General features: G+C 38.9%; 1 protein-coding gene across 3 annotated transcripts in view; it reads right to left on the reverse strand.

The window, feature by feature from the left end:
* Window positions 1-25,223, reverse strand: part of LOC137854400 (uncharacterized) — an 88,098-nt gene that overhangs the window by 42,078 nt on the left and 20,797 nt on the right. For all 3 annotated transcript variants that reach the window (XR_011095141.1, XM_068677734.1, XM_068677735.1), the window contains exons 14-22: window positions 21,114-21,306; window positions 17,987-18,114; window positions 15,148-15,348; window positions 14,046-14,167; window positions 12,824-13,052; window positions 9,563-9,765; window positions 5,332-5,487; window positions 3,960-4,050; window positions 2,916-3,053 (exon numbers count right to left, since the gene is read on the reverse strand). Coding sequence is in view for 2 of the 3 variants with exons in the window: in XM_068677734.1 (XP_068533835.1) it covers window positions 2,916-3,053; window positions 3,960-4,050; window positions 5,332-5,487; window positions 9,563-9,765; window positions 12,824-13,052; window positions 14,046-14,167; window positions 15,148-15,348; window positions 17,987-18,114; window positions 21,114-21,306 (1,461 nt within the window). In the remaining variant the exon portion in view is untranslated. The remainder of the gene's footprint in view (window positions 1-2,915; window positions 3,054-3,959; window positions 4,051-5,331; window positions 5,488-9,562; window positions 9,766-12,823; window positions 13,053-14,045; window positions 14,168-15,147; window positions 15,349-17,986; window positions 18,115-21,113; window positions 21,307-25,223) is intronic.

The following is a 25,223-nucleotide window of genomic DNA, read 5'->3' on the forward strand; positions in this document are numbered from 1 at the left end:
TGTGATGAATATCAATTCTGTGCTTGCTCTCGTAAAGAATGGCAGCTCTTCCTACTAAATCAATGTAGATTTGCAATTCTGTGTGCTCTCATTTACCCTAACTTTATGATATAATAATTCACTAGGATCACTGAAAGTCACAGAAAAAAATCATTTCTCATTGAGCAAAGGCATAATGAAACTGTAGAAGCAGTGGAGTCAGAGGCAGCACCCAATTTATAAATCAGACAACATTCTCGACATTCAATCAGCTACAAATAAAATATGAATATTCCAAAATACTCGCTTTTTCAACTATGTACAAATAATTGCATATCCAGACCACTTGTCTGGAAAATGATTTTGCCTCCCTATGAACAGTCCCAATGGAACCTGGTATGATGGAAACTCAGAAAATTCTGCATATTTATGCAAAAAACAATTCCTAATTTTCAAGAAGGAAGACTTTAAGAACTTAGAAAACTACCACTCCTTATTTCAAAAGTGGCACAGGCACTTTGCAGTCCAGCTTTCTTTGGTTTTCCCCATTAGTTGGCAGTGAGCTAGAAAGGGCACTAATTCCCTTGCAAGTCAAGGAGAACTATTGTCTTTTGAATTGAGTGGGAAAGGGAGAGACCAAAATGGAGAAAAAAAAAAAAAAGCCATGTTTTGAGAGTTTATTGAGTTCCTTCTTCTAAGTACAAACCTGACTTGGTTTAGTGCCAGCCTTCATATGGGTCTGCCCAAGAACACCTCTGCTCTGCTGTAGTAGAAAATGGAACTTTTACCCAGAGAATAAGAGAATAATTCTTCCTGCTTTGGCTGAGCACAGGGAATATACAACTAGTATAAAAATGTGGTCTGTAACTGCCTTAGAAGTGAATGGGCAAACACAAGCAGTGTCATTTCTGACAAGAGGACATCATTCTTGAGAAATACCTCTGCCTATAAGAATGTCAGTATGGGAAAGCCTTCGTATGTTGGACACAGAAGTTATGAATATATGGAAATTTGCTGTTCTAAATGTCTTTAGACTATGAAACCAGTAGTGAACAGGCTGGCCCGAGTGAAGTCTTACTGCACTGTGAGGTTGGGCTGGTTAACTCTGTGCCTTTCATGGCACAGCCTGCAGGTCTTGGCTCTCAACCATCTAGATGAGGGAGATGTTTCACGTGGACCCTAGGATATGCCAGGGGCCTTGGCCTGTTCCTGGGCATGGCCAAAGCACACATACCACCCACAGCACTGGGGGATCCCTCAGTGCAGACAGCCTGTGACATCTTGATAATATTATATCCAACCATCTCTCTTTCCTATGCAAGGAGGGTATTTTTTCCAGTTTTACTTGTTAATCTGGCATAACAGATGTATGAGCTCCTTATCATTGCCTCTGTTGGTCATATTAATTGTTCTGTGTGAGTTTGATTGCCTAGCTAATAACCATTAACTGTAAATCAGCAAAGACTGATCCAGAATGGATGAGGCAGCTGTTAAATGATTTACAGAGGAGGACAGACATCTGAAAACAAAAATTGCATCCTATGGAAAATAAGTCATTCACCATTTAGACAGGAAAAGAGCTCCAAATGCTTGGAAGATCAATCCTTTTCACCACAGGGAAGGACGATGAGCTATTGCCAGAGTAAGGCTACTCATAGTTATCAGCAGAGACACACAACGCCAGCAGTTTGTGTGGCAGTGCAGAAGAATGATTTGGGAAAGAAACCAAGGTTGGAACTGTTCATTTCCACAGTGAATTTCAGTGCCACAGCATCTGGCTAGAAATTAGCCAGGAAGTCTCAGACTTGTCATAGTGAGGGAAAGGAGACCAGGGACAAATGAAACCATGGCCTCTCTGGTACTTGCTGGTCCAGTGAGCCCTGGGAGCCTCAACTCAGCTGCACAGTGCCAAATCACTGTCCCACTTTATGTTAGGGCAGGAGAGAAGCCAGGCAGCTGTGAAACAGGTTTGTTCTGATGAAGCTTACAACCTTTGGGGTGAGTGTTGGCCCTATCAGCTCCCTTACATGTAAGGAAAGGAAGTATATAGAAACTATATACTACGTTTTGCTCTAGGAATGGCATTTCATGCTCAGGAGCTTGCAAGTCACAGCAGCAGAGGATGTCTTCCCCCCCCCCTCCCCACACTGCTCTGAATAACCTAAAATGAGACAACTGGGAGCCATGATGAAGCGTATTTGTCCTTTTTAAACTTAGTAAGAAACTGAAGTCACGTAGGAAATATTTTAGCCTTGTTTCTTTAGCTGGTTCAAACCATCTCCAACAACTTTTGAACCGTCTGCCTAATTTTAAATACATTTGACAAAAGAACAGAGATCTCAAGGGTATAATGTTGCAAATTCAGCACACAGCTAAATTGGGGATCCCTCCTTCCCCATGGAAAAGGCAAGGAGAGTTCAATCCCTGGCCATTTTGCTTTGCTTGCTCAGCTCCCACTGGCATGAATATTTCCCATAGGAAAGAGTGTTGACCATTATTTCTGTTTTCAGAAGACAGAAGAAATTAAAGCAGCAGGAGCTGATGGTATCGCCATCCCAGAAGACTACATATTTCAAGGTCAGGTTGTGATTGCTAGCCTTCCTGCATACTACAGGCTATAAAATTTCATCAGTGCCTTTTGAATCAAATTCATCTCCAATCTCTTTCAGCCCTACCTTGAGGTATATTTTTAGCTATGCCTCATCACTTACCCAACTAATAAACTTTAAATAAATCACCGCTGTGACACTATTTATTTTTATGTCATATGCTAATACACAATCCCTGCAGTTCCTGCAGTCATCAGTGATGCTGTTCCAAGTGTTGCACAGGACCAACATCCAATCAATTACAAGCAGAATTAACAGATGCCCTCTTTGGGCTAAGTCTGACAAAACCCATTACTAGTGCAATGTGAGGAGAAAGGTGATGCTAACCTTTATGTTCAGGGTATGGACAGACTGGAGCAGGTAACAAAATGAGGCTTGCTGAACAGCTGCCAAAAGAGCATTTTTCTGAATGACCTGGCAGGCAAGGATAAGTTGCATGTTCTTTATTCCAGATGGACACAAGAGCTAAGGAGAGAGAAAACAACAAAGCATTAGGCATTTTATGCATTAGCCATTTACTAGGCATTGCCTTGGCTGTTTTGAAGGTGTTTTGCATTACAGATATCACTCTTTGTCTTATACTACTTCAGCATATTAATTTAGTGAAAGAAAGGGTAAGGGAACGTTCTGCTATAGCTGTAGATGTTGTTATCATTGAAACATGAATAAATGTAGAGATCAAGAAAACACGTAGAGATCAAGTTCACTTGTATTTAGTGGGCTTTATTCTCAGCTCTACTCTGCAGAGCATGATGTTACCAGAGCATGCAGCAAAGTGCAAACAGGCTGGGAACGGAGTAGATACCAAAGAAAATATATTTGTTTTTCCTTGACAAATTTTTTACTGCATGCCACCCTGCTGTAGAGTACAAGTCATGAGTGAGTTGATGGCAAGAAGGAGACTTTAAGAACAGCTTTAAAGAAGAAACCTCCATGGCTTGGCACTGTGCAATACTGCTTTTATACACTCATACAACAGAGGAAAGGACTTAGTATGGAAAATGGCACTGAAGACTACGGTCATTTTCTTCCTTTACAGAACTCTCTGCACCCAGTGTTATTACTATGCACGCACACAGCCACATGCATGCATCGTGCTTTATTTAATGAAGTTCCTCAGACAAAATCTTGCTGACTTAACAAGTTTAATCCCAGTAAGGATATCTGAATTAGGCCACAATCTGAACAACCACATTTTCAGTGTAATTTTATAAAGCTAATTACAAAACAGTAGACTAAATCATATTATCACTCAAAGTGTAGAGAAGTCTGTATTGTCTAGCAAACATATAGTTGAGGCCCTTACACACCCCAGCAAATAAATAATAATAATACACATTCTTCACTTATTCTGAAAATTTAATCATTCACCTGCATAACAGCATCTCTTGTACGAAAACTAAACTTTCCAATATGACTGTCGATTTCTTGAATGCTTAGTGGTAAGCTAGATGGGATATATCTGCAACAGAAATAAAATTATCTATAAACACAATTTATAACGCAGATTGAAGCCAAACTGAGGATGAAAGGACAATTTAGTTCCTAAATTGGAGATCTTAGAATGCTGCTTGAGTTTTCAGAAATATTTTCCTAAGAAGAATAATATCACTCATGAAGTTTTGTGTTTAAATTTACAACGATTCACTAGCTCTTCCTGGATGAGCTTGGTCCAAACCACTGAAAAATCTGCTTGTTCAGTTTGATGATGTCTTGCTGGCCTTGTATTGGCCAGCAGTATATAGCAGAATAATTGGCCTAACATGTTTTAATTTATTTCTTTTTTCACTGCCCTCCTGTCTCCTGTATTTTGATGTTCATCACTGGCCATGATTCAACTTGCAGCTGAAATTTTCTTCCAAGTTGATTGCAACTGCTAAAAAATTTTTGGAACATCCTGATTTTTGCAGATGGCAAGAGCGTACACAAGTGAATGGGATATGAGGAACAGCACATGACTGCAAGTGGTATACACACAGGAAGGAAGAGAGCCCTATTGCCTTTGATAGCAATAGGGAATAACAGGAATGCCCTTCCTAAATGTTGTAAGAAAATTCACAGGTTTTTTCCTTTCTTCCTCCTAAAGCTTGGTCTAAAATACACACAAACCAGTGTGTGTATATACAAACGTATGTACCAATTCTTTAAAAAGTAAATCAAAGCAAACGCAAAATCTACTTGTTCCAGTCACTTTTCCCAGAGGAAGAGGGATGATGATAGATTGTATTTTCCTAGTGCAGAGATTGGATCTATTTGTAGTCACTGAGTGCAAAACAAAGATCAAAGTTGTCACTTCATAAAATGCAGTATAACTCTAGGAGAATAAGCTTTCTCCGTGCTCAGAATTATGAGTTTACTCATTACAGTTCTTGAGATTCTGGTTTGCTACATTCAGGTTTCGTGGCAGCCATTTTCAGAATAGCATCTATCTAAGCATTGTAGGGCATCTCTCGCTTTAAAAGAGAACGCATTTTAGTTCCAAAACTGTCACTTTTCCACACAAATTCTGTGTCTCCTCACTTTCACTGTTCAATGTCTTAAGTTTGAATTATTCTATCTCAGGCTGTATAGGAAAAGGAAACTAATCATGTACCATTTTACATTTTCCACGTGAATAATTTTATATATCTTAATCACTGAAGTTTTTGTGGCCTATATTTGAGCCTAAGCAGTTTGAAGACTTGGGCGCATCCAACCTAAAGAGACTGTGTCTTCAGAAACACACAAAAAAAGTTCAGTCTACCTGTCAACACAGCTGTCATCTTCCAAGAGAGAGGTAATGAATATTGGTGGGAGATGGTCTGCTTTCTCCTTGTGAACTGCAGATTCAAAGTGTGCTGGCCTCAGATACAAATGGAACTCCCCAAAACCTGTTTCCATTGCAAAAGCCTTATATAACCTAGAAACAAAAACATGTGGATGTATTTGAAAAATTAACTTTCTCTCCGCTGTAAGTAATGCTCACCAAGAAATTTACATCCAGCAGGTTCATTTCAACATAACATCAGCATTCAACTTCAAACATTTCTTGTCATCTGAAGTAGCACGGTAGATATGAAGTGAACAAGTGCTTTATCCAGATAGCTGATGTTTGCTTAGCATTTACCATTCTATTGATACAGACAGGACTTATAAACAGTAAGCTGAGAGTCTACAAAGAAGAATATAATTTTAGACAAGGAACTGGGAGGAGGACTGACTGTAAAAGAAGAGGTTTCAATAGCCAAGCAGAGCCCAGACACAGTATTACTATGAAAACACTGACTTCATAACTTAAGAAAGTTTTATTCTAAAAGGCCCCAGTATGACAAAACCCCAACACAACCTCCCCAGTATGACAAATGATCAGGGCAGTGCATCAGCAGGCATAAACACATGGTCTAGATGTAACTATTAGCTCAGAAAATCTCTAAAGCACCAGAAGGTGGACACAGTTTATATTTCCTCCCTAAGGATTCATCACTGTATTCCTTCAGATGCAAGACCACAGAAACACTGATCTGTGATCATTCTTTTCATGTAATACAAGAAGATGGCCTAATTAGAAATGTGCTTTTTAATACAGACTGCAAAGGAATAAAATTATTCCTTCTTCCTCCTAGCACCTAAGACAGGTGTATTGCCAATCAATAAATCAGGTCACTGAGAAGCTATGTTGTGAGAATGTGATAAAGACATAAATGGAGCCTAGAAGTCATAGTTCTCAGTTCTTTAAAGAACTTTAAAGTTCTTTAAAGTTGCTGCTTTAAAGGTAGCATTCCCTGCCTGCAAAGTTAGAGAAAGAAAAGGGCAGGAGACAAAATTTATGAAAGACACCATGCACATCACTCAATAATCACATGGAGCACATCCAAAATCAACTCCAAGGTCTTAAAACAGAGCCCTGTGTAATGACTGCAAATGCTGCTCTTATAGTTAACCAGTACAAACACATTAACAGCTTATACAGCACAGACGTCAACACACAGATAAGCTTAGTGGTACTGAGCAAAGAAAAAAAAAGGTAAAGCAAAAGAAAAGGTGTCCAAAAGGTGTCCAAAAGGTGAATGTGTCAAACAAAACCAGAGAGAAGCAAAATTCAGACTAAATCTGCACTATCTAGTTTTACTATTCTACCAAAGCACGTCCTTTTTCATCAGATCATAGAAGGAACTACCATCTGGATTGAGGAGCTGAGGAACACTGAAGAACAAAGCAAGAAGGGCTATCATGAACGGTTCATACAATGTAAATGTATACTTTTGAGCTTCCGCTCCAGGAATGGACAGACAGACAAATAATAGGAGTAATTCTTGCAGATCACCCAAAAGTCTGAAAGAAGATGTGGTAATGGAATTCTCCAGAGGAATCCATAAATGTAGGTGCACTTATTTCATGTTACTCTGCATAGCAAGAGGAAAAAAAATACTAGCCTTTCTGATGTTTCAGTCTGAATCTGAGTGTCTAACAGTTCATACTATAATGAACAGTGAACTTCATCATATGAGGTGAGGATGTAAAAATAGCCCCTCAAAACGTCACCCTGAATAAACCATGTATGTTTACACTGGCATTCAGACTGACCTAACCATCTATTAAATGAAGATAACGTTTTGCTTTAATGGCCTTATCATGAAGTCTTACTTTTTGTCACTGAATTAACGTCCTTTACCAGAAAAAAATGACAATTTACTATTGCTTTTCAGGGATTTCTAGGTATGTCATCTCTGGTGAGTATGTCCTCTTAGACCTGACCCCAAAACAAAGGCAGCCATGTAACCACCCGGTCAGCTCATCTGTCTCCTCTGGATAATTTTTGCATCAGTTGACAAATATCAATGAAAAATGACAAGAAGATAGGGCTTTTAAAATACTGAGTTCCTACTGGTTTCATGAAAAAAGGTGAATTGATACTGATTTTTCAACTAAATGGAAAGTTGCAGTCTAAACTTACCCCATAGTAATTACCAGAAAAAAATGTGTATGCATGCATGAGTATTGGAATACAAAGATAACTCAACCAGAGGAGTAAGTTTAATTAAAATCTGTATTTTATTAGAAATCTGATAATTCAAACAAGAAACACAAATCACCAAGAAAAGACATCTTCTTGCTTCATGGACTTACTTGGATTGAAGTAAATGAACTTGTTTGTTAGTTTGCCTAAGAAAGTTCCAGATAGCAAATTACAGCTGTTCAAGAATGTTTTATTTTAATGGAGAAGAGTTGTGACAGAAAATTAGGTTTTCCATCAAACAAAGTTTGCATTGTCATAGTTCACATATCTTAAAGATATGTCTAGGTTTTCTGCTGCTGAAAACAATCAGTTCTGACTTTTTGATATGGAGCGTAAATTTTCCAGAAGAAAGCTTGAAAAAGAGTTGAGACAAGGGGAAAATAAAACTGGAGTGTCATCTACCTAATACACACAACTTTGCTATTGCAAGCAATCACGTCCCCCAAATCCTTTTCATGAAAGAATTAAGCCACATTTAAAACTGTGTTAGTTTTCTACCCTCCACTCTTTTTGTTACAGAACTTTGTTGTCTGATTTTTAGAAATTTCCATTTAATTTCCAGCTTAAATTTATTCACAGTGATTAGATCCATTTGTTCTGCTGCCAAAATTGGCCGTTAGCTTAAATAACTGCTCTCCATTCCCAGTGCTTATCTTCCTGATGTATTTATAGGGAACGCTCATATCTTCTCTCAGCCTTCATTTTTGCTAGGACAAACAAGCCAAGATATTTCATTTGCTTCTGTAAAATGCATTCTCTATTTCCCCTCATCATCCTATTAGATCATCTCTGCTCCCATTTGAATCTGAATTTATCTTTCCTGAACACAAATCTCCAAGCTATACTTAATAATCTAGGTGAGACCTCACCAGAATCACTTACAAAGCATCAATTCTCATATCTCTATGGGAAACAAAACTCACTGCCTGATTCACAGTAAGATATCATGACTTCCTCCCCCTTCCATGGTTGCAAAATGTTGGTAATTCAGTCATCCAAAAGCCAGACATACAGTTCTTCCTCCTCCTCCGCTGCTTCCAAATAATAAGCTCAAAGCTCATACAAGAGCTTCCTTTCCTAATATTACACATAAACATTAATAACAAAAAGCTTAAGGTTATCTTATTCCTACTACCCCAGTCCTTAGAACCATGTTTGTGTAAGATATTCCATTTATTTTCCATATCTTTTTTTTTTTTTAATCTTCCAGCATTATAATGCCCTAATTTTAATAACACACTCTTCTGCTTTCTACTGAGCTCATTCCTAAAAACATCAGGTAATATGGAGTTGAGCAAGTTGAACTTCAGCAACAACCTGCGTCCCCAAGTCCTATACAATCCTAAATACTATCCTTTGTGGTCTCCCCATTAGCTCAGTCCTTATCTTCTTTGTCTTCCTGTACAAATTGTCGTCATCTCCAGCTAATGTGATAATTTCCTAAATGCAGGACACTGACTTCCTTTGTGTAGATTATTTTATTATGTTCACAAGGATCAGTAATCCAGGACAATTTTTATGCTTTTCTCTTCCTGGTAGTGAAAAAAATGTTTGTGCTTCTTGTGTGTCTTTTGTTATATTGCAATATTTTTTCATAAGAAGGCAGTTAAAATAATCATCTGCATCTTCACGTTCATTTGATCAGTGAATTCCTCCTTCTTTTCCTTTCGATAAAATTTCAGTAGGATCACAGGATTCCCATTTTCACTGGGCAAAGGATCTGTTCTGTTAAGCTTGGAGGAGCAGCCTCAAAAATGGCCTCTGATCTGTTTCTCAACTTCTGAATATAGCAAACCTCTGTAACCCCATTTCCATATGACAAGTAAATGTATCTCCCACAACAAAAACGGAAATGCTCCCTCTCCCTCTGATTTTTCCCAGCTATAGTAGCTGTCCAATTTTTAAAATGTTACTGTTTCCTACAAACCACATCTCTCTTAGGTCATCATAGAGAAACAGGCACTACTAATCCACTCACCTGGCTAACTGTGCACTCTCTGTTGCCACCTCTATCAAGCGATGGCGGAGCGTGACAAGCTCCAGGAGTGTGGAGAAGGAATCCAGCATCAAGAACTGCCTTCCTCTGCCTTCCATTCTTTCTTCATCTGCTCCCTTCTCTAACAGTGATGAAGCAATCTCTCGCACCAGCATGGGGTCCTCTATCAGTACCTCTGCAAATAACTGCAAGAGAAGGAAAAACAGCCATCATTTACATGTAGATGACAAAGGTTCTTAAATACTGATCTCTTTTTTGTTTTTCTTAATGACTGAAGTTGCTTCTTACTTGCAATACATGCAAGGTCAGGACTGGGTCCACCCTGACCTTTTCTGACCTTTAAAAATATACTGGAGTGTTTTCCACTTGCTTCCAAGGTAGAGACACTGAATCTATAATCCTGAGTTTACACAAAGGACTTAATAAAGTCCATTTACTGGAACACAAGGTATTTGCCTTTTATTATTCCTGTTGTTATTAAAATTATGAAGGCTTTCAGATGTATGTATCCTTCTAGAGAAGGGGCTCTGTAACTTGATTCACATTACTAGCTGAGGCTATTCCTCCTATAAAGACTGTGCAGATCCCAACACACGTGCCACTGTAGGTATGATGTTCCCAAAACAGGGACGGTAAATTCATAAGGTCAGCCAACTCAGCAGAGCTGGAATCCTCGTCTGTTGGAATGGCGGAAGCCCCCAAAAGAGCAGAAATCCCAGGAAAGGAAAATGCTAAAAAGCTGCAGCTAGGTAACATGGAGTTGGACAGAAGCTAATGGCCCATTAGCTGTTGTGCTGTGGCATTGTCAGCAGGAACAGCTCCTGGCTCTGTGTGTAGGAAAAAACGCTCTTCATCTCTATCTGCCACAGCTTGTACAACTGTGCCACGCTGCTCATGTCACAGGCAGACGTGGCTGCTATTATAACTGAATGGCTTCATGCTTTGCTGCTTGTGATGAGTGAATCACAGAACATGAGGAAGTCTGAACCCAAGCACGCTGTTATTAGTAACCAAGTCTAGATTTCAACACCTGCTGTTTGCTAAAACCTTCACAGCTACATCGAAAAAAATTGAAAAGGCAACACCCCAAAGTTAAGAGTCAGAAGTTGTGCAACTTTATTTTGTCCCTCTTTCCCAGCACTTTACAAAGTGCTTTTGTAATTCTGTGACTATGGATGGGTGTGACACAACAGCCTATCTTCATGTGCTTCTCCACAGAATTACTACAAAGAGAATAGCAGGATCCCTAGTTCCAAAGGGGACAAGAGAAGCACAAATAAGCTTAGATCACAGCAAGGCAAATCTGTGCTAGACGTTAAGGAGAACTTGCTAATGGTGATGCTGGTGAAGCACTAGAATAGACCATGTCTATCATATGGTGTGCTTGTGAATTGGACATTTATCTCAAGGAAATAATATAAGACATATTGGACATTTATCTCAAGGAAATGAATAATATAATCTCATATATAAGATCCTGGCTTGAGGTAAGAGAAACATCTCCCAGCTTCCTATGGATCATTTGGTTGTGTAGTTCCAGAATTCACTTTTCTTTTTTATAAGGCCTCTCTTTTAAAAGTACCTGTTCCCGGGCTGGCAGCATCTGTACCTCAGCCCTGGGTAATTTGTTTATTACAAAGCTGAAGGATGTTTAGGAAGTCATACGGGGAATAAAACCTGGATCTTGGAAAAACTTCATTAGTGAAGGGTTGGAAAAACATGGAAGAATGAGGACTACGGTCATAAATGGAGCAGCCCAGGAAGGTGAGAAATGTTGATTATGGCATACAGAGTCATACAAAAAAAAAAGTGATCATGTAAAGACTGCATCATCATGTCTATGCAAAAGCAAACCAAATTAAATCTGCACTGGCAAAGGCAAATTTCCTAAAATTTAAATGCATGACTTTAACAGCCTTACTATCTTCTAAACATTGCCTTCTTGCATGCATTTGTCTCATTCTTAGCTTCTCTTGGAGGAAAAAGAATGGGAAAGAAATTTCCCTTTTCCCCTTGGCAACAGCAGGGTGACAGCTCTAAGATCCATGTACAGATCTCTGCCACTGACTTATTTAAAATTAAAAAAGCAAAGAATCATTTGTCATCTGCAGTGTGCAAGAAGAGTGGAACACTGCCAGTGGATTTTATTGGCATCAGAGGGATGCTGGCTAAGTAATTTTCGGGATTCACTCTAGGGCAGGGAGGGGAGTACCTGAGGTGGCTGTGCCCTTTTGCCTTGCAATGGTTTCTGAGTTTTCTTACCCACCACTGCCTCCACTGCAGGCAATATGGATGACAGTGAAATTTTGCAGCTCCTCAAGCCCACTTTCAGTGCTCAGACCATAATCAAGCATAGTCAAAGCTTAGTCCAGAGATGTTACCGCAATAAGTGGAAAATCCTGATTTGCTTCACGTTATAGAAAAAACAGGGAACACGGGAACATATTTCCTCCCTAACAAACATGGTGCAATTGCATATCTTCCTTTAGTTTATGATGGCCAATCTTGGCAGCAATGAAAATACAGCACATCACTACCTATTGAGCCTTTCCAAACTTTAACAATGCTCCAAAGCACAGCTGTACTCTGAACATGTAGAGAAAAGAGACAAAACCATTTATTTTCCATTTCTGGCTCTCAAGCATCAATTAAGCTGGCTAAAAAATATATTTTTTAAATCAACGCAATAAAGACATCTAGCATCAATAATTTCATTCAAAATAATTAGTATTTATCAAAATTATAACCAAAGAAATTCAGAGTCCTACACCAGGAAATGGTGCACATTATAGTAATAACCAGCTTCAGCTATAACAATATTTGCTTTAATGTCCAGTCTTTTTTGCTGTTGTTGTTGAAGGACTGTAGACAAACACATACAAAATTTTGAGACTTACTGTGATCTCATAATCATTTAAACTGTGGTGTTCTGCTAGTCCCTAAGCTGATTGTTCCCATTTTGTACTGGTGTGAGATCAAGAGTTCAACATTTGTGTTCATTTACAGAAAAAAAAAAAATCTTACTTTTAAGGTAGATGGAATGGATCTTCACCAAGCTTGGGAAAGTAACTGAATTGATTAATTATTATTATTATTAAATTATAAATAATAATTTATTATTATTACTAAAACTAAACAGCAAACATAACTTAACCAACAAACATAATTGAACTAAGCAGGATCACAGTCCTGGGCATTTGGCTGTAAACAGTCATTACTAACACAAGCAAAAGTGGAACTTACATCTTCTTGAATCTGAGAGCTGTAGAAAGATTGTGGTTTTTCCATAGTCAGCCACTCATGAAGTGCTAGCTGAAGTAGTTGTTTTTCTAAATCAATCGCTTTACTGGCTGTTTTGGGTCTACACATGCTGTAGTATTCCTGGTAGATATACTCAAGAACTTTGGGGATCAAGCACACCAGACCAAGAGAAGGGTGAAACTCCAGCAAATAAATGTTCTTCAAAGTAGGACTTAAAAACAACAAAAATAAAGAATAAACAGCTTTCAAATAAGGCTTTTAGAAGTTGCATACATAAGGAAACCTTGCAATTGCTTAATTTGCGAGAATAAATTGCAATGGCTTTAGCTGTACAGAAATCAATCATCAAATCTGAAAATAGAACTGAAGCCTTAGTAAACATAATTACATTGGAATACATCTAAATAGTCTCGATTGCTAATGAAAATAAAATGTTTGAAATTATCTTTTGTTAGCAGCCCTGCTTTATTAACCACATTTTCATGCCCATTATGCCCACCCATGAGAAGTGTCTGCACTTGAAAATAAGCTCTCAGATAACCAGCACAAAATCAAAGTGTGTGCAGTGGGAGCAATAGGGGCAGGGGGCTCTTGGCTTCTAGGTATGTATTAGATGCTAAGGAAGTTCTTCACATCACCCACGATGTTGCACAGCTGCAGGATGGGAAACATGGTGCAGATTTATAGTATAAGTAATATGTGGCTTACAGGTGTGAAAATACAGTACATACATATCCAACCAGATGGCTGGGCTACAAAGGGTATCAGACTGTGGCCAAAGGGTAGTGAAAGCTGAAGAGCCACATCTGAGTACTGATACAGTCAGTCTAAAGCGCGGCTACGGTTAAGTACTCACTTTCATGGTTACTGTTTAATATTCTGTCCCCATAGGAATATTAATTTCAAGATGAATTAATCAAATTCACTGTCAAGTTAGAGCAGAGCAAAGGTGGTATGGGACGAGTCACTCTTCTCCTTTGAATGCTTTTCTGGCACATCCAAGGTATACTAAATAGCATGAGACTAAATAACATGAGACATTTCTCTACTGCCTGATTTATCTTAAAACTGCCATTTTTTCAAATAGTCATACTTTTCAGGTGCTGGATCCCAGATTTATTTTTTTATTATTTTTTTTTAAGCCATCGGTCACAGAAACTAGAACAGTTACTCTACAGAAAAATAAAACTGTAAAGTTACTCACTGGCTAGTGTTAAGAGAGATAAGTTGCTTAGCAATCACATTATAAGGAAGTCCAAATTCACTGATACCACCTTTCTGACCTTTCCGCCAAATCTTGTTGACATAATCCCTCTGAACATCTATCTAAAAATCAGCAACAAACATAAGTGACATTAGCCAAGAAAATTCAAAAACATAGATAGAAATCAGGGTAAAAACAACCATTCTTTACTTAAGCACGATCTGTTTAAATTATTATTATATAATAAATGTGTTGTATATAGAGAGAGATTGTTACTATATATAATTTTGAGTCTTTTATATATGTACCCACTCCATCTGAATTATTTCTGCTAAAATTATTTTGAAATCTTTTATATTCCTTCAGAACATTTGAGCTCCAATGATGCTGGCAATGTTCCATTTTTACTGCTAACAATATGTTAGTATTCGTGGCAACAAAGGTGTAACAGTAGCTTCTTGTACTAATATCAAAACTTCTAGCTGTAGACTAAAAGTTGTGTTACAAAGGATAGCTAATTAAACTGCTGAACTTGCAGCCTATGAGATCAACGTTCAGAGAAAAGAAATACCTTGTGCCAGGATACAGAGGAAGTCTAAGGCAGATTTTAAACCAGAATAAAAATCTGAGGGTTTGAAATGTTGCGCTCTATTAGCGCAGGAATTCACAGCTATCTGAAATATACTGCTTTTTACACTTTGAAGTACAAGCTTCGTTTGTATGTCTTTATTAGGGTGAGAGAAGAGACTTTAAACAGGACTAGATCCCTATCAACTGCATTACAGGGCAACTATGGATTTTTTTTTTTAGCTTCCACACCTCTCAACTCCTATTTCCTTCTCAACTTATATCAGATGTGGCTTTAATGTGCTTTATGAAGCTCTGCAATCTTTCCAACACTCTCTTTCTGATATTGATGAAATAATAGTATTTTACTTTTGAATTTTAGGCCTTCCATTTACAAAGCATCTATAGACTTCATTGTTAAACTATTATCAACCTAACTTAACACTGTAAACCAGTGCAAGCTACAATCAAAGTTTCCCGTTCTGGATTTCACCTCCTGCTTGCTCAGGATGGATGTACTATAAATTCAACCTACTTGTTGGTTTACTATGTCCCTCAGCAGCTGGTGATGAAGTTGTAAACAGATGCATTCGTCTTTGTAGGTGTTCACAAAATATTCAAGCTTGAGATCAAACCGCGGATGTTTGTGCATGATGTCAATTATTGCTTGGGCCAAAGCAAATCTTTCTTCTGGGTCCAAAGCATGTTGGTAAGCTTCAAAGTAAACATCTAAAAGCTGCAGAGATATTCAGAAACACACTGAGAATTGTTTATTCACCCAAATATTCATTCTTTTTTGGCAAGGGATTTCTGAATATGGAGGTTGCCACCTGTATCAAACCAACAGTGACCTGCCATGGCATCTTATTTTTGACACAGGATATTACTGGGTGCTTTGTCAGAAGGATCAGGAACAGAAAATAGAATCACCTGCCCAAAGGAGAAATTTCTTCCACAGCTTGTGCAGTTAACATGCTGAAGCATAGTGAAGCATGAAGATTTTTATTATACATATTTTTCCCCTTGAAAAATAGCACGGCAACGTACATACTACTCAAAAAACACCTACTTCTTTCCAGATCTTATCCCACTTTTTTTTTTTTTTTTTGTCAAGCATACATACTGGTTTCATGTCTTTGAAAAACTCCATTTTCCCCTGCCCTGAAACCAGCAGATTTCACGTAAGACTCGGTTATCTCACGTGGCAATGACTGTCACAGTTACTTGTCAGTTTCTGGAGAAACTCCAAATTAATTTTAGATGTGATTAAAGATGTACAAAGACACATGCCCTCTTCAGGCTCCTCTACCAAGAGCAGCTATAAAGTTTAATTTAAATAAAATAATAATAATTACAAATTCCTATAGCCTAGGACAGAAAAAGAAATATGCCAACTTCTTGGCTGGTGGCAATTATGAGATTAAAAATATGAACTTGTGCTGCTGTTGCTTCTGGGCAAATTGGTTGTATCAATATAAAAAGATCTACAGTGGGCTGTTTTGCATTGACACAGAAGTAGAAACTCACTCATGCTACTTTCCATGCTGAGACAAGAAGACTGTGGAAGAGGAAGATGCAAAACATCTCAGAGGTAACTCAGTAGCTAAGAATAAAGATTTCAATGGAAACAGTCAAGTTCTCTGGTTTAGACCTGTCTGACCTGAACTGCTCTGCACGAAGCTAATACAGAGCTTGAGCAATAGGCCACAGACAAGTTTTATATTGGCAAAGGCAAGCTGTCTCAGCTGCTGAACAAAGGGCTATTGTTTCCTCTCTCAGAAAGAATTCTGTCCCAGCTGGGAACAAAGCTAGGGAGACACATTTCTATTTCATTTGAGCTAAAAGCAAAAGACCTCCAGGAACAACACATCTGTACATCTAACGCTGCCTAGAGAGTTGGACTGTGAGAGTAGTTTCAGAATATGCTCTTTGATGTTTTTGAAAGAGTATTAGTGCATTGTTGGTGTAGGAGTTTCATTCTTCACTACTGGGATGCTTTGTGTTTGGTTTGTTTGGTTTTTGTTTGTTTGTTTGCTTTCTTTTTCTGAAGAAAAAAAAATCTTTATACAGAAGGCCTGTGATAAAAATAACAGGTATATTTGTTGAGGTAACTTCATACAGCAATGGAAAGTGAGGTCTATTGGGATGAGAGCAGAAGCTTAGTGAAGTAGGCAATTAGATAGCATTTTATATAGTTGCCATATGAAGTCCCTCTACTAAGGTCCCTTTTCCACTTTCATAGAGTACCTACACTATATACAACCATTTTAGTTTAAAAGGTTTTCTATTTAAAGCTACTTCAATGGTACACAGGAGATTCCCTAACACCCCCCGGCATTCCTATTTTGAGAACTGCCCTGTGCTACTCCAGGGCTGAGAATAAAACATTTCAAGAGTGTGAAGGTGACCTTAAGTAGTGCCATTTCTCCCTGCTTCTGAAGTGGGCTATCTGCTCTTTCACACTTCCTGACACTCACTGTATTGTCCTGGGGTCTGGTGAGTCCCATACATAGAAATATATTTCCAAGCTTCTCTGGGGCTGTCGCTCTGAACTTGTCAAATCTTCATCTCAAGACTGTAATCTTTGGGCAGAAACACTACATGCACTGACGTCCCATGGCAAAATATAGATGTGTGACTAGACTCGGAGAGTGGAAGGGGAAAGCAAGCAGAATATGCAGCACCCCTAGTGAATGGCAAAGCTACAAACCACTTAATATGCGTATCTACTGTTTGTGTTTTTTTTTTTAATATGTTATACTATACAAAGTCATGTCATTTTGTGCTCAAGTGGGTTAACTAACAAAGAAGAAACAAATTTATGATATTTACAACCATATATACAAAGGATTATTTTTTATGGTGTAACAAGCAAAATACCTCTCTGGTTCCCTCTGACAAAGGGTAACCCAAATGATGATCCTAGCCAACTGCAGACTGAGTCTCTTCCACCTGAGCTTCACAAAGGTACGACGATTACAGTTCTAATGACAACCATAAGAAATTCTCTGCACCAGTCCCAGGCAGCAGGGACAGCCAGGACCACAGAAAAAAAATGGCATCTCAGACTCCCTGGTGGCCCAGGCTCTGCAGAGCTCAACCTGGTTCTCCCAGAACATTCTGCAGTTTGGCTCTGGAGATGGCCTTGTTCTTTTCCAATCATCCCTTACACTGATGGGTGATATCACTAGGGCCTCGCAGAAGTGCTCCCAGCTAACAGCAAGATCCTGATATATCTGGAACCTGTACCACCACCTATGGTCACCAGCCCTAGCACCCATGTGCATTTGCAATGGGAAATGCTGCTGAAAGGCAACCTTAAACAACCTGAAGATTGCAAGTCACTGTTTTCAAACCAAGCAAAGCTTCTGTACCTGGCATTTTTTTTCCAAGAGAGCAGCTTCACAGGTCCAAAGGTCAAGCAACACAGCAAATCGATCCACAGAGGCATGTGCCCAGCCAAGGATTTTGCTGCCACCATACTTCCCACAAGTTACATTGCCTAAGAAAAAACATAAGTAGGAAACAAGCAGATGCCAATATTAGAGGGATTTCCATATGCCTAAAGTCCCAGGGCTCGTGTTAATTATTTTTATTTATAGTCGGGGATTGTGGTTTTTGCTTGCCAAGGAACCTAAGGTCAGAAAAAGAGGAAAAGATTTCAAGTCCCATAAGCTTTGGAGGGCCCCAGAGTATTCTGTGAGGCAAACAAGTGGACCAGGCATTTGGTTTAACACATCTCATCTATCATCTTTTAACAAGGTAAAGGCAAGGGCTGGAGTTCAAAGAGACCCACATCAAGAAACAGAGAACAAGACAGAGAAAGCACAATAAAACTACTGGAGGAAATAAAAGAGATACATAATTCTTCACAGCATCAAATCATGTTGGGATAATCTCCTCCTCCCCTTCACTCTCAAATCAAAGAAAATCAGCACAGACTGATCAAAGATAAATTTTACAAAGAGATATACCAGGTGCCATGGTTTGGGCTGGGACAGAGTTAATTTTCTTTGTAGAGGCTCATATTATTCTGTGCTTCAGATTTGTGATGACAACAGGGGTGATAACGCGGGGATGTTCCAGCTGGTGCAGAGCAGTGCTCGCACAGAGCCAAGGCCTCTCCTGCTCCTGGTGTTGCCCAGCCAGCGAGGAGGCTGGGGGTGCCCCAGGAGCTGGGAGGGGACACAGCCAGAACAGCTGGCCCAGGCCGCCCAAAGGGATGTCCCACACCATGTGGTGCTGTGCTCAGCAATAGCAGCTGGGGGAAAGGAGGAGGCACGGAGGACGTTGGGGTGATGGTGTTTGTCTTCCCAAGTAGCCCCTTCTCTCCTGGAGGGGGCTGAGCCCCTGACTGCCGCTGGGAAGCAGTGAGTGGATACCTTGTTCTGCTGGGCTTGTGTGCAGTGAACCATCTTGGTCTCAAACCATGAGGTCTGGCATTTTTACCTCTTCAATTCTCACGCCCATCCCACCTGGGAAGAGTGAGTGAATGGCCGCTTAGGGCCAAGGTGCCTGACAGGATTGAACCACAACGCTTGTGCAGAGTGCAGACCCAGAGGAGAGTTTTCTTTTCAGACAGTTTGCTATTAGATAAGTCAGTCTTCATAATTTAAAAATTACTGAGAAGAAAGTAAAAAGATTGCTACAAATATTTCTGCATCAGCACCGCATTCGAAATCCTGAAGGAAAAATGATTTTGGTGTCTTGTTTTTCCAAACAATCTAAATCATACCCAACTTTGACACAAAAAAAGATAATTCAAGCAGAGCGAATCTGAAGCGTTTAGAGTTTTGCAGAATTAAAAATTAGTCTTGGGGTGAATAGAAGAGGCTTCACCAGCTACTCCTCAGTTCCAGACTTTAAGAGTCCTATCTTTCAAAAGTTGCAAGAGAGCCATTTGAAGTGCATGGTTACTGAAGAAGTCAGCATTACAAGCATTAGTGTCCGTGGCAGCTGAGTTCCTTGCTTCTTCAGCATGTACTTCCTTTGTTTACCCACGGAAAAAGACCATAACAAGAAGGAAAGAGACCATAACAAGAGGTCCTAGCTTCCTAAGAAGCTAGGATGGGTTGTACATTACTAGAATTGTACATTACTAGAGGATAACAAAGTGACCTGAAAGCATAGGAACTGCTATACCAGACTACCAGAGCACCCTACCTCGTTCAGTAGTCTCTCTCCTGTAATGACAGAATCACAGAACAATTGAGGTTGGAAGGGATCTCTTGGGATCCTCTAGCCCACACCCTGCCCCAAGCAAGGTCAGTTAGAGCAGGTTACCCAGGACAGCGTCCAGATGGGTTTTGAGTATCACCACAGATTTCACAACCTATCTTGGCAACTATAGTAGTGTTTGACCACCCTCACATTAAAATGCATGAAATTCTATCTGAACACAAGAAAATGCTTTTTTAATTTGTGCCCATTGCCTCTTGTTCTGTCTCTTGGCACCACTGAGAAGAGTCTTGCTCCCTCTTCTTCATTCCTTCCCATCAGTTTTTTATACACTTGACAAGATCCTTCCTGAACTTTCTCCAGGACAAACAGTCCCAACCCTCTCATACTCTCCTCATACAAAAAAAAATGCTCCAGGAGAAGGCCCACACTGAGGTCCTTCAGGGACTCCAAAAAAAGTCCTAGCAGGCAGTTAGGCATTCATGTTTGTAAGGAATAAGGGTTTAGGTCTTCTTAATCTTTGGCTATGACCTGCATTGCATGCCCACACATTCAGTTTTGGGGAATCATACTAAAACTCCAAAAACATTATCCCATCCCATAGAATGTTATTCCAGTGACTCAGGAAATATTTTCTGCAATTCTCTGAATATCATAGATGTACATGTCATTTATTTACTGTTTTCTAATGGCCCTCGTCCCCCCTCTTCCCCCAGTTTTCTACAGTTTCTGGCTTCTTCCTCCTCACTGTTCTAGAAATATGGCCACTCTTTTTAGAAATCTGTAATCCAGTCTGCCTCATCTCAGTTCTGACTACGAAAAAAGCAACAGGAAAAAAAAAGTCTGCAAACAAATTATTTTGCAGCTTCATTTTACAAACTGAGAAAAGTTCAAAGTGGTTGAAGGTAAATTTAGTTTTGCAGAAAAGCAATCCAATACATTAATTAAAAGACATTCAGAAACAATTAACATTTTTCTTTGCTGACTTGCTCTGTGCCTTGAAGATTTGCTGGCTCATTATATCACTTAAATACATCAGTAAATGTCCCTTCTGTGTTATTTTCCCCTCCAGGATGACTTTGATATCTATTACCCTGAATAAGTGCACAGCTTTGACATCAACAACATGTGACATGTAATTCCATGTGCTCAGTTAGATCCTTATATAACATTCATCACTTAACTAACTAGGAAGATAAAGAAAGGTCCTAAACATCCAGTCAGAACTTGGTCCTGTAGATATTCAAGAAGTCATATGATCAGTCTACCTTGAAAACAGCAAACCAAATTATCACAAGTGTTTTGGACCTGTAGCTATCTTACTTTTATCTTTCTCGATGTACTGACTGGCCACAAGCAGCAGCTGGTTCTCAAGCTTCTTCAGGTCCTCTAAAGCCACATCATACATGATGTAAGCCCCTCTCTGGTCCTGTGTGTGAATATATCCATCGTCACGAGTGTGGAAGTCATCATGGTTTTCCACCTCTGCAAACTCCATGAACTGAGCACTATGCACCTATGTGTGAAAAATACCCAGAGACACAGAGATATAAAAACAGTCAGTTCTACAAGGACTGTACTTCTGTATAATATGCGTATCTAACAGGGGGCCAGGCCTAGTAACATGGTATTTTGTCATTAGCAAAGAACAAGAACAAAATGTTGCTGAAATATTTTTTTCCTGGTAATGCCTACACTGTGATTTCATTTATACTATAATGGCGTAACACAAACTGTATGAAATTTCTATTGTGTTTTTCCTTCAGGCATGTAAGTCCACAAAAAGCACCAAGAAGGTATCAAAACTGGAAGATAAGCTCTTGACCTGGGGTACAACTTCTTCCACTTTATATAATTTACCTCAAATTTGGCAAAAGCCTTAAATTCTGCCATTCAAATATGAAGTCAACACATTTTGTAAAGCCTTCTTGGGTAATAACACTGGCAAGATTTGGAGATAAGATCAAACACGAGAAGACTTTAGCACTAATTAATAGGAATGCCCATTGACTGATGTCCCAAATTGCTGTAAGGTCAGAAGTTGTTCAACAGAATAGTTTAAGAGTGAGTTGTTAAGTGAGCTGAAAAGCTTAACGCTTTCCTAAAAAACATCAATGTTTTTAAAAGACAGTCATCTCTGTGTGCAATGAGTCACTACTAACTTGGTAACGCCCCGGGCAAGAATTCAGTTCTACCTCAGTAGAAGTGGTACATTAAGTTTCAGAATATTGTCTCTTCACTAAGAGTGCCACAAAGGCAATTACACACATCTGTCTTTAGGTGTATAATTACAGAAATTAATCTCCCAGTGTAAATAAACAGTATGGCTATAGCATTAGGAACCTTTAAAAATGGTTCTTCTTCTAAGACAGCAAGTAAATATAAGCTCTAGTTTTCCACTGTTTGTCTTTACTATTTCCTTGTTTGTAATGCACCTTTGTTCTCATTTTAGTGCCACACAATGGTGCACGATATATTGGCACTTCCTCCTTTCACTGGCTTTGCTAACACTTGCCTTTACAAAATCCCCAGCACTACCCAAACTACCTGCTATCACCTGGATGTGTTAAAATTCTTTTTTTAAGAATGGACAGAGAAAAGGAAGAGGTATTTGTTTTAGTCATGTCAAACTTAGCCAGTCAAAAGTAATTATGCTGGGAAGTACAGCTTGCCAGCTTCATAGATCTATGTTGGATCAGAATGCACTCTTTACCATAAAGGTAATGAGGGAGCCCTGCAAAACATACACGTAATTTGAACATAATCTTGGATCAGCCTGGGCAGAGATTCCTTTCCTTTTTTTGATACACTGTTCTGCACTCTCTGTTCTTTCCTTGTTCTTCCAAATGGACTATTTGTTTCACCACTCTTAGTGACAGGCTGCAGAATTTGTTAAAGGTTAAATCAAAGCCCTTTGCAGCAGAATTAAGTTTTACTTGGTTTAGGTAGATAACTGAGCAAATACTAGTCCAACTTCCCCATAGAAGGTAGAGGGGTTTTCAACTGTGTTTTTAAATATCCTCATGGAGAACACTCATTGAAATGCCTTCCCTTTCAACCTCTTGAATTTTTTTCAATGATTCCTGCTCTGTACCATACCAAAAAATCTTGGTTAATGACAACTGCATTCTGCAGAAGTGGCATGTGACACAAAACTGGAGAGTTCTCACAGAACAAAAAAAAAGATCTTCTCCCTGCAGAGTTTGTTATGAGAGTCATATTCAAAGATTAATATGCCTTTTTAAATACATCTTATTCCATAAAAACATTAATACCCAGCCGTACATCTGTAGAAACAAATCAAGCAACTGGATATTTATGTGAGATTTTTTGCCTGCAGATTTTGATTTTCCTCCAGTAACTCTGCTCCGGTTTACTGGGGCTTAGCAAATCCCTTTTGGGTTATAAAATAACACTCATGCTCCTACATATATTTTATCTATTTTCTTCCAAGTTGAATCTCAGCAGGGGACAGAAGGAGGCTTAATTTAATGTAATGCATTGTTTGTAGGGCCTTCTGTCATTGAAGCTAACATTGCTGATGACCTCCATCCCAAGCAGTCTGCTATTGAGGGTGCAAAACTGCTTCAGACTCAGTTCAGACATATTTTGTGCTGAGCCATCACAATGGCTCAGATTACAATTTGGAAGGACTCATAACACAGTTTTGGACATAGATTAGATGTTGAAAGTATTAAAAAAGATTGCCATACGGTCCTGGTTTTATAGCTTGCATCAGAGAGTATGTTAGATAGGTCTCAATTAGTTTGCCAGGAAAATGGCTCTATTATTGTTTCAGTTCTTGAGAGACAGTCTGTGCAGTATATTAAAATTAAAAAAAAAAGAAAATCACATTAGAAACTGTTGTTAAGGAAATACTGTTGTCCATGCTTTTAAATTCATTGCCAATTAAACTGTAATAGGATTAGTAAATATTTATCTAGGCTCTAGTTGAAGTTCAAGCATATATATCCATATCTATGTATTAGTCTCGGGGAAAGAGAGGCCATGGTGAAACAACGCCTCCCTCACTGCTAGGGGCTCTTTGAAGTATCTCGCAGATAATCACCAGAACAGTGAGTGCTTAGATAGAAGGTCAGAATTGATCTTTGCATCATTTCTCCCACTTTGCAACAGGAAAAAGGGAATGAAAATAAAGATGGATTATGCACAGTTCTTCCAGAACCAGAAGAACAGTTTGTCAAAATGCCGGCTTCCAGGAAAACTAAATTCTCCACTGGAAAGAATAATTTTTTAATTACTTTTTCTGAACTGAAAATTTGAAGATGCTGGGCCAACCCATTCAATATTGATTAAATGGAAATTTTCTAGTTCCAAGTAGCTTTCCATTTAGGCAGTTTAAGAGGTTGGGTTTTTAAAGATGTTTAAAGGATAAAAGTGTCCATATTAGAAATAAAACTAAAGATACCTTAAAAGTATCAGCAACTTCATTTCCTCCCCAAAGATTTTATTTCTAAAGAGGTTTAGACTTTTATTATATTTAGAGACAGGAAGGTTTTTTTGAGGGTGGGTGGGTTTTTTTGTTTGTTTAAGTCCTAATGTTAGAAAAAATGTGGGCAGGAAACCTATTTCCTTTTCAGTAATAGCCATAATTCCTCCATGAAGTAGCAATGTGCTTGTTTCTATGCGTTTCTACAGCAAAAACAAGCAAACAAGTCTTCAGTAAAGTGGTGAAGAAGTAAAGTGCTATAGTGTTTCTTTAGGATTTTTATATGAGAATTTTGACCTGAGTTTTAGGTAGCAGAGATTAAAAGAAATTTTACAGTTCAAAAGACAAGACATTTTATCACATCAAACCACTAATACCAGCATGATATGTTCATTCTGCTTGGTATATTTTACAAAAAAACGGGTGGGGAACAAAAGCTTGATAAAGCTTAGGAATTTAATTGAAATGATTTTTTCCAGTCTGTGAAGGTAAGTGTACTAATTTTATCAGTTCAACCACATACTCTCATCTAAGGTTCAAAACAAACCTTAAACTGTACCTACATCTAAATAAATCGTTTCCTTAGATCACAAAATACCTCAGATTTCTCAGGAACATCTACTGTGTGAAAATCCCACACATAAAGGTCTTACTTCAAGCGAGTCAGCAGCACTAGTCTGAGTTAATGGTTATCTGGCCAGCGTTACTCACACTAAAGTATTGCATGCCTGAAGTGTCTCATGGGTTTGTTACAGACCGCTGGCAGATATAGCTACAAAGTCCATAAACGCAAGACACATGGTTTTGAGGAGCAAGTTACACCAAATCCCTCAGGTGACTCAGCAATTTATCACAACACAGTTTGCATGGAAGTAGAAGGAGATTAGACACTTCTACTGAAGCACGTGCTTTGGGAGACTTAAGGCTAGGTCTGCAAACCTTGATGTCTAATTAGAGCTAGATCCGCTAGGCTTACGGCTAGG

Source organism: Anas acuta, chromosome 3 (genome assembly GCF_963932015.1).
Source record: "Anas acuta chromosome 3, bAnaAcu1.1, whole genome shotgun sequence".
Taxonomy (NCBI): Eukaryota; Metazoa; Chordata; class Aves; order Anseriformes; family Anatidae; genus Anas; species Anas acuta.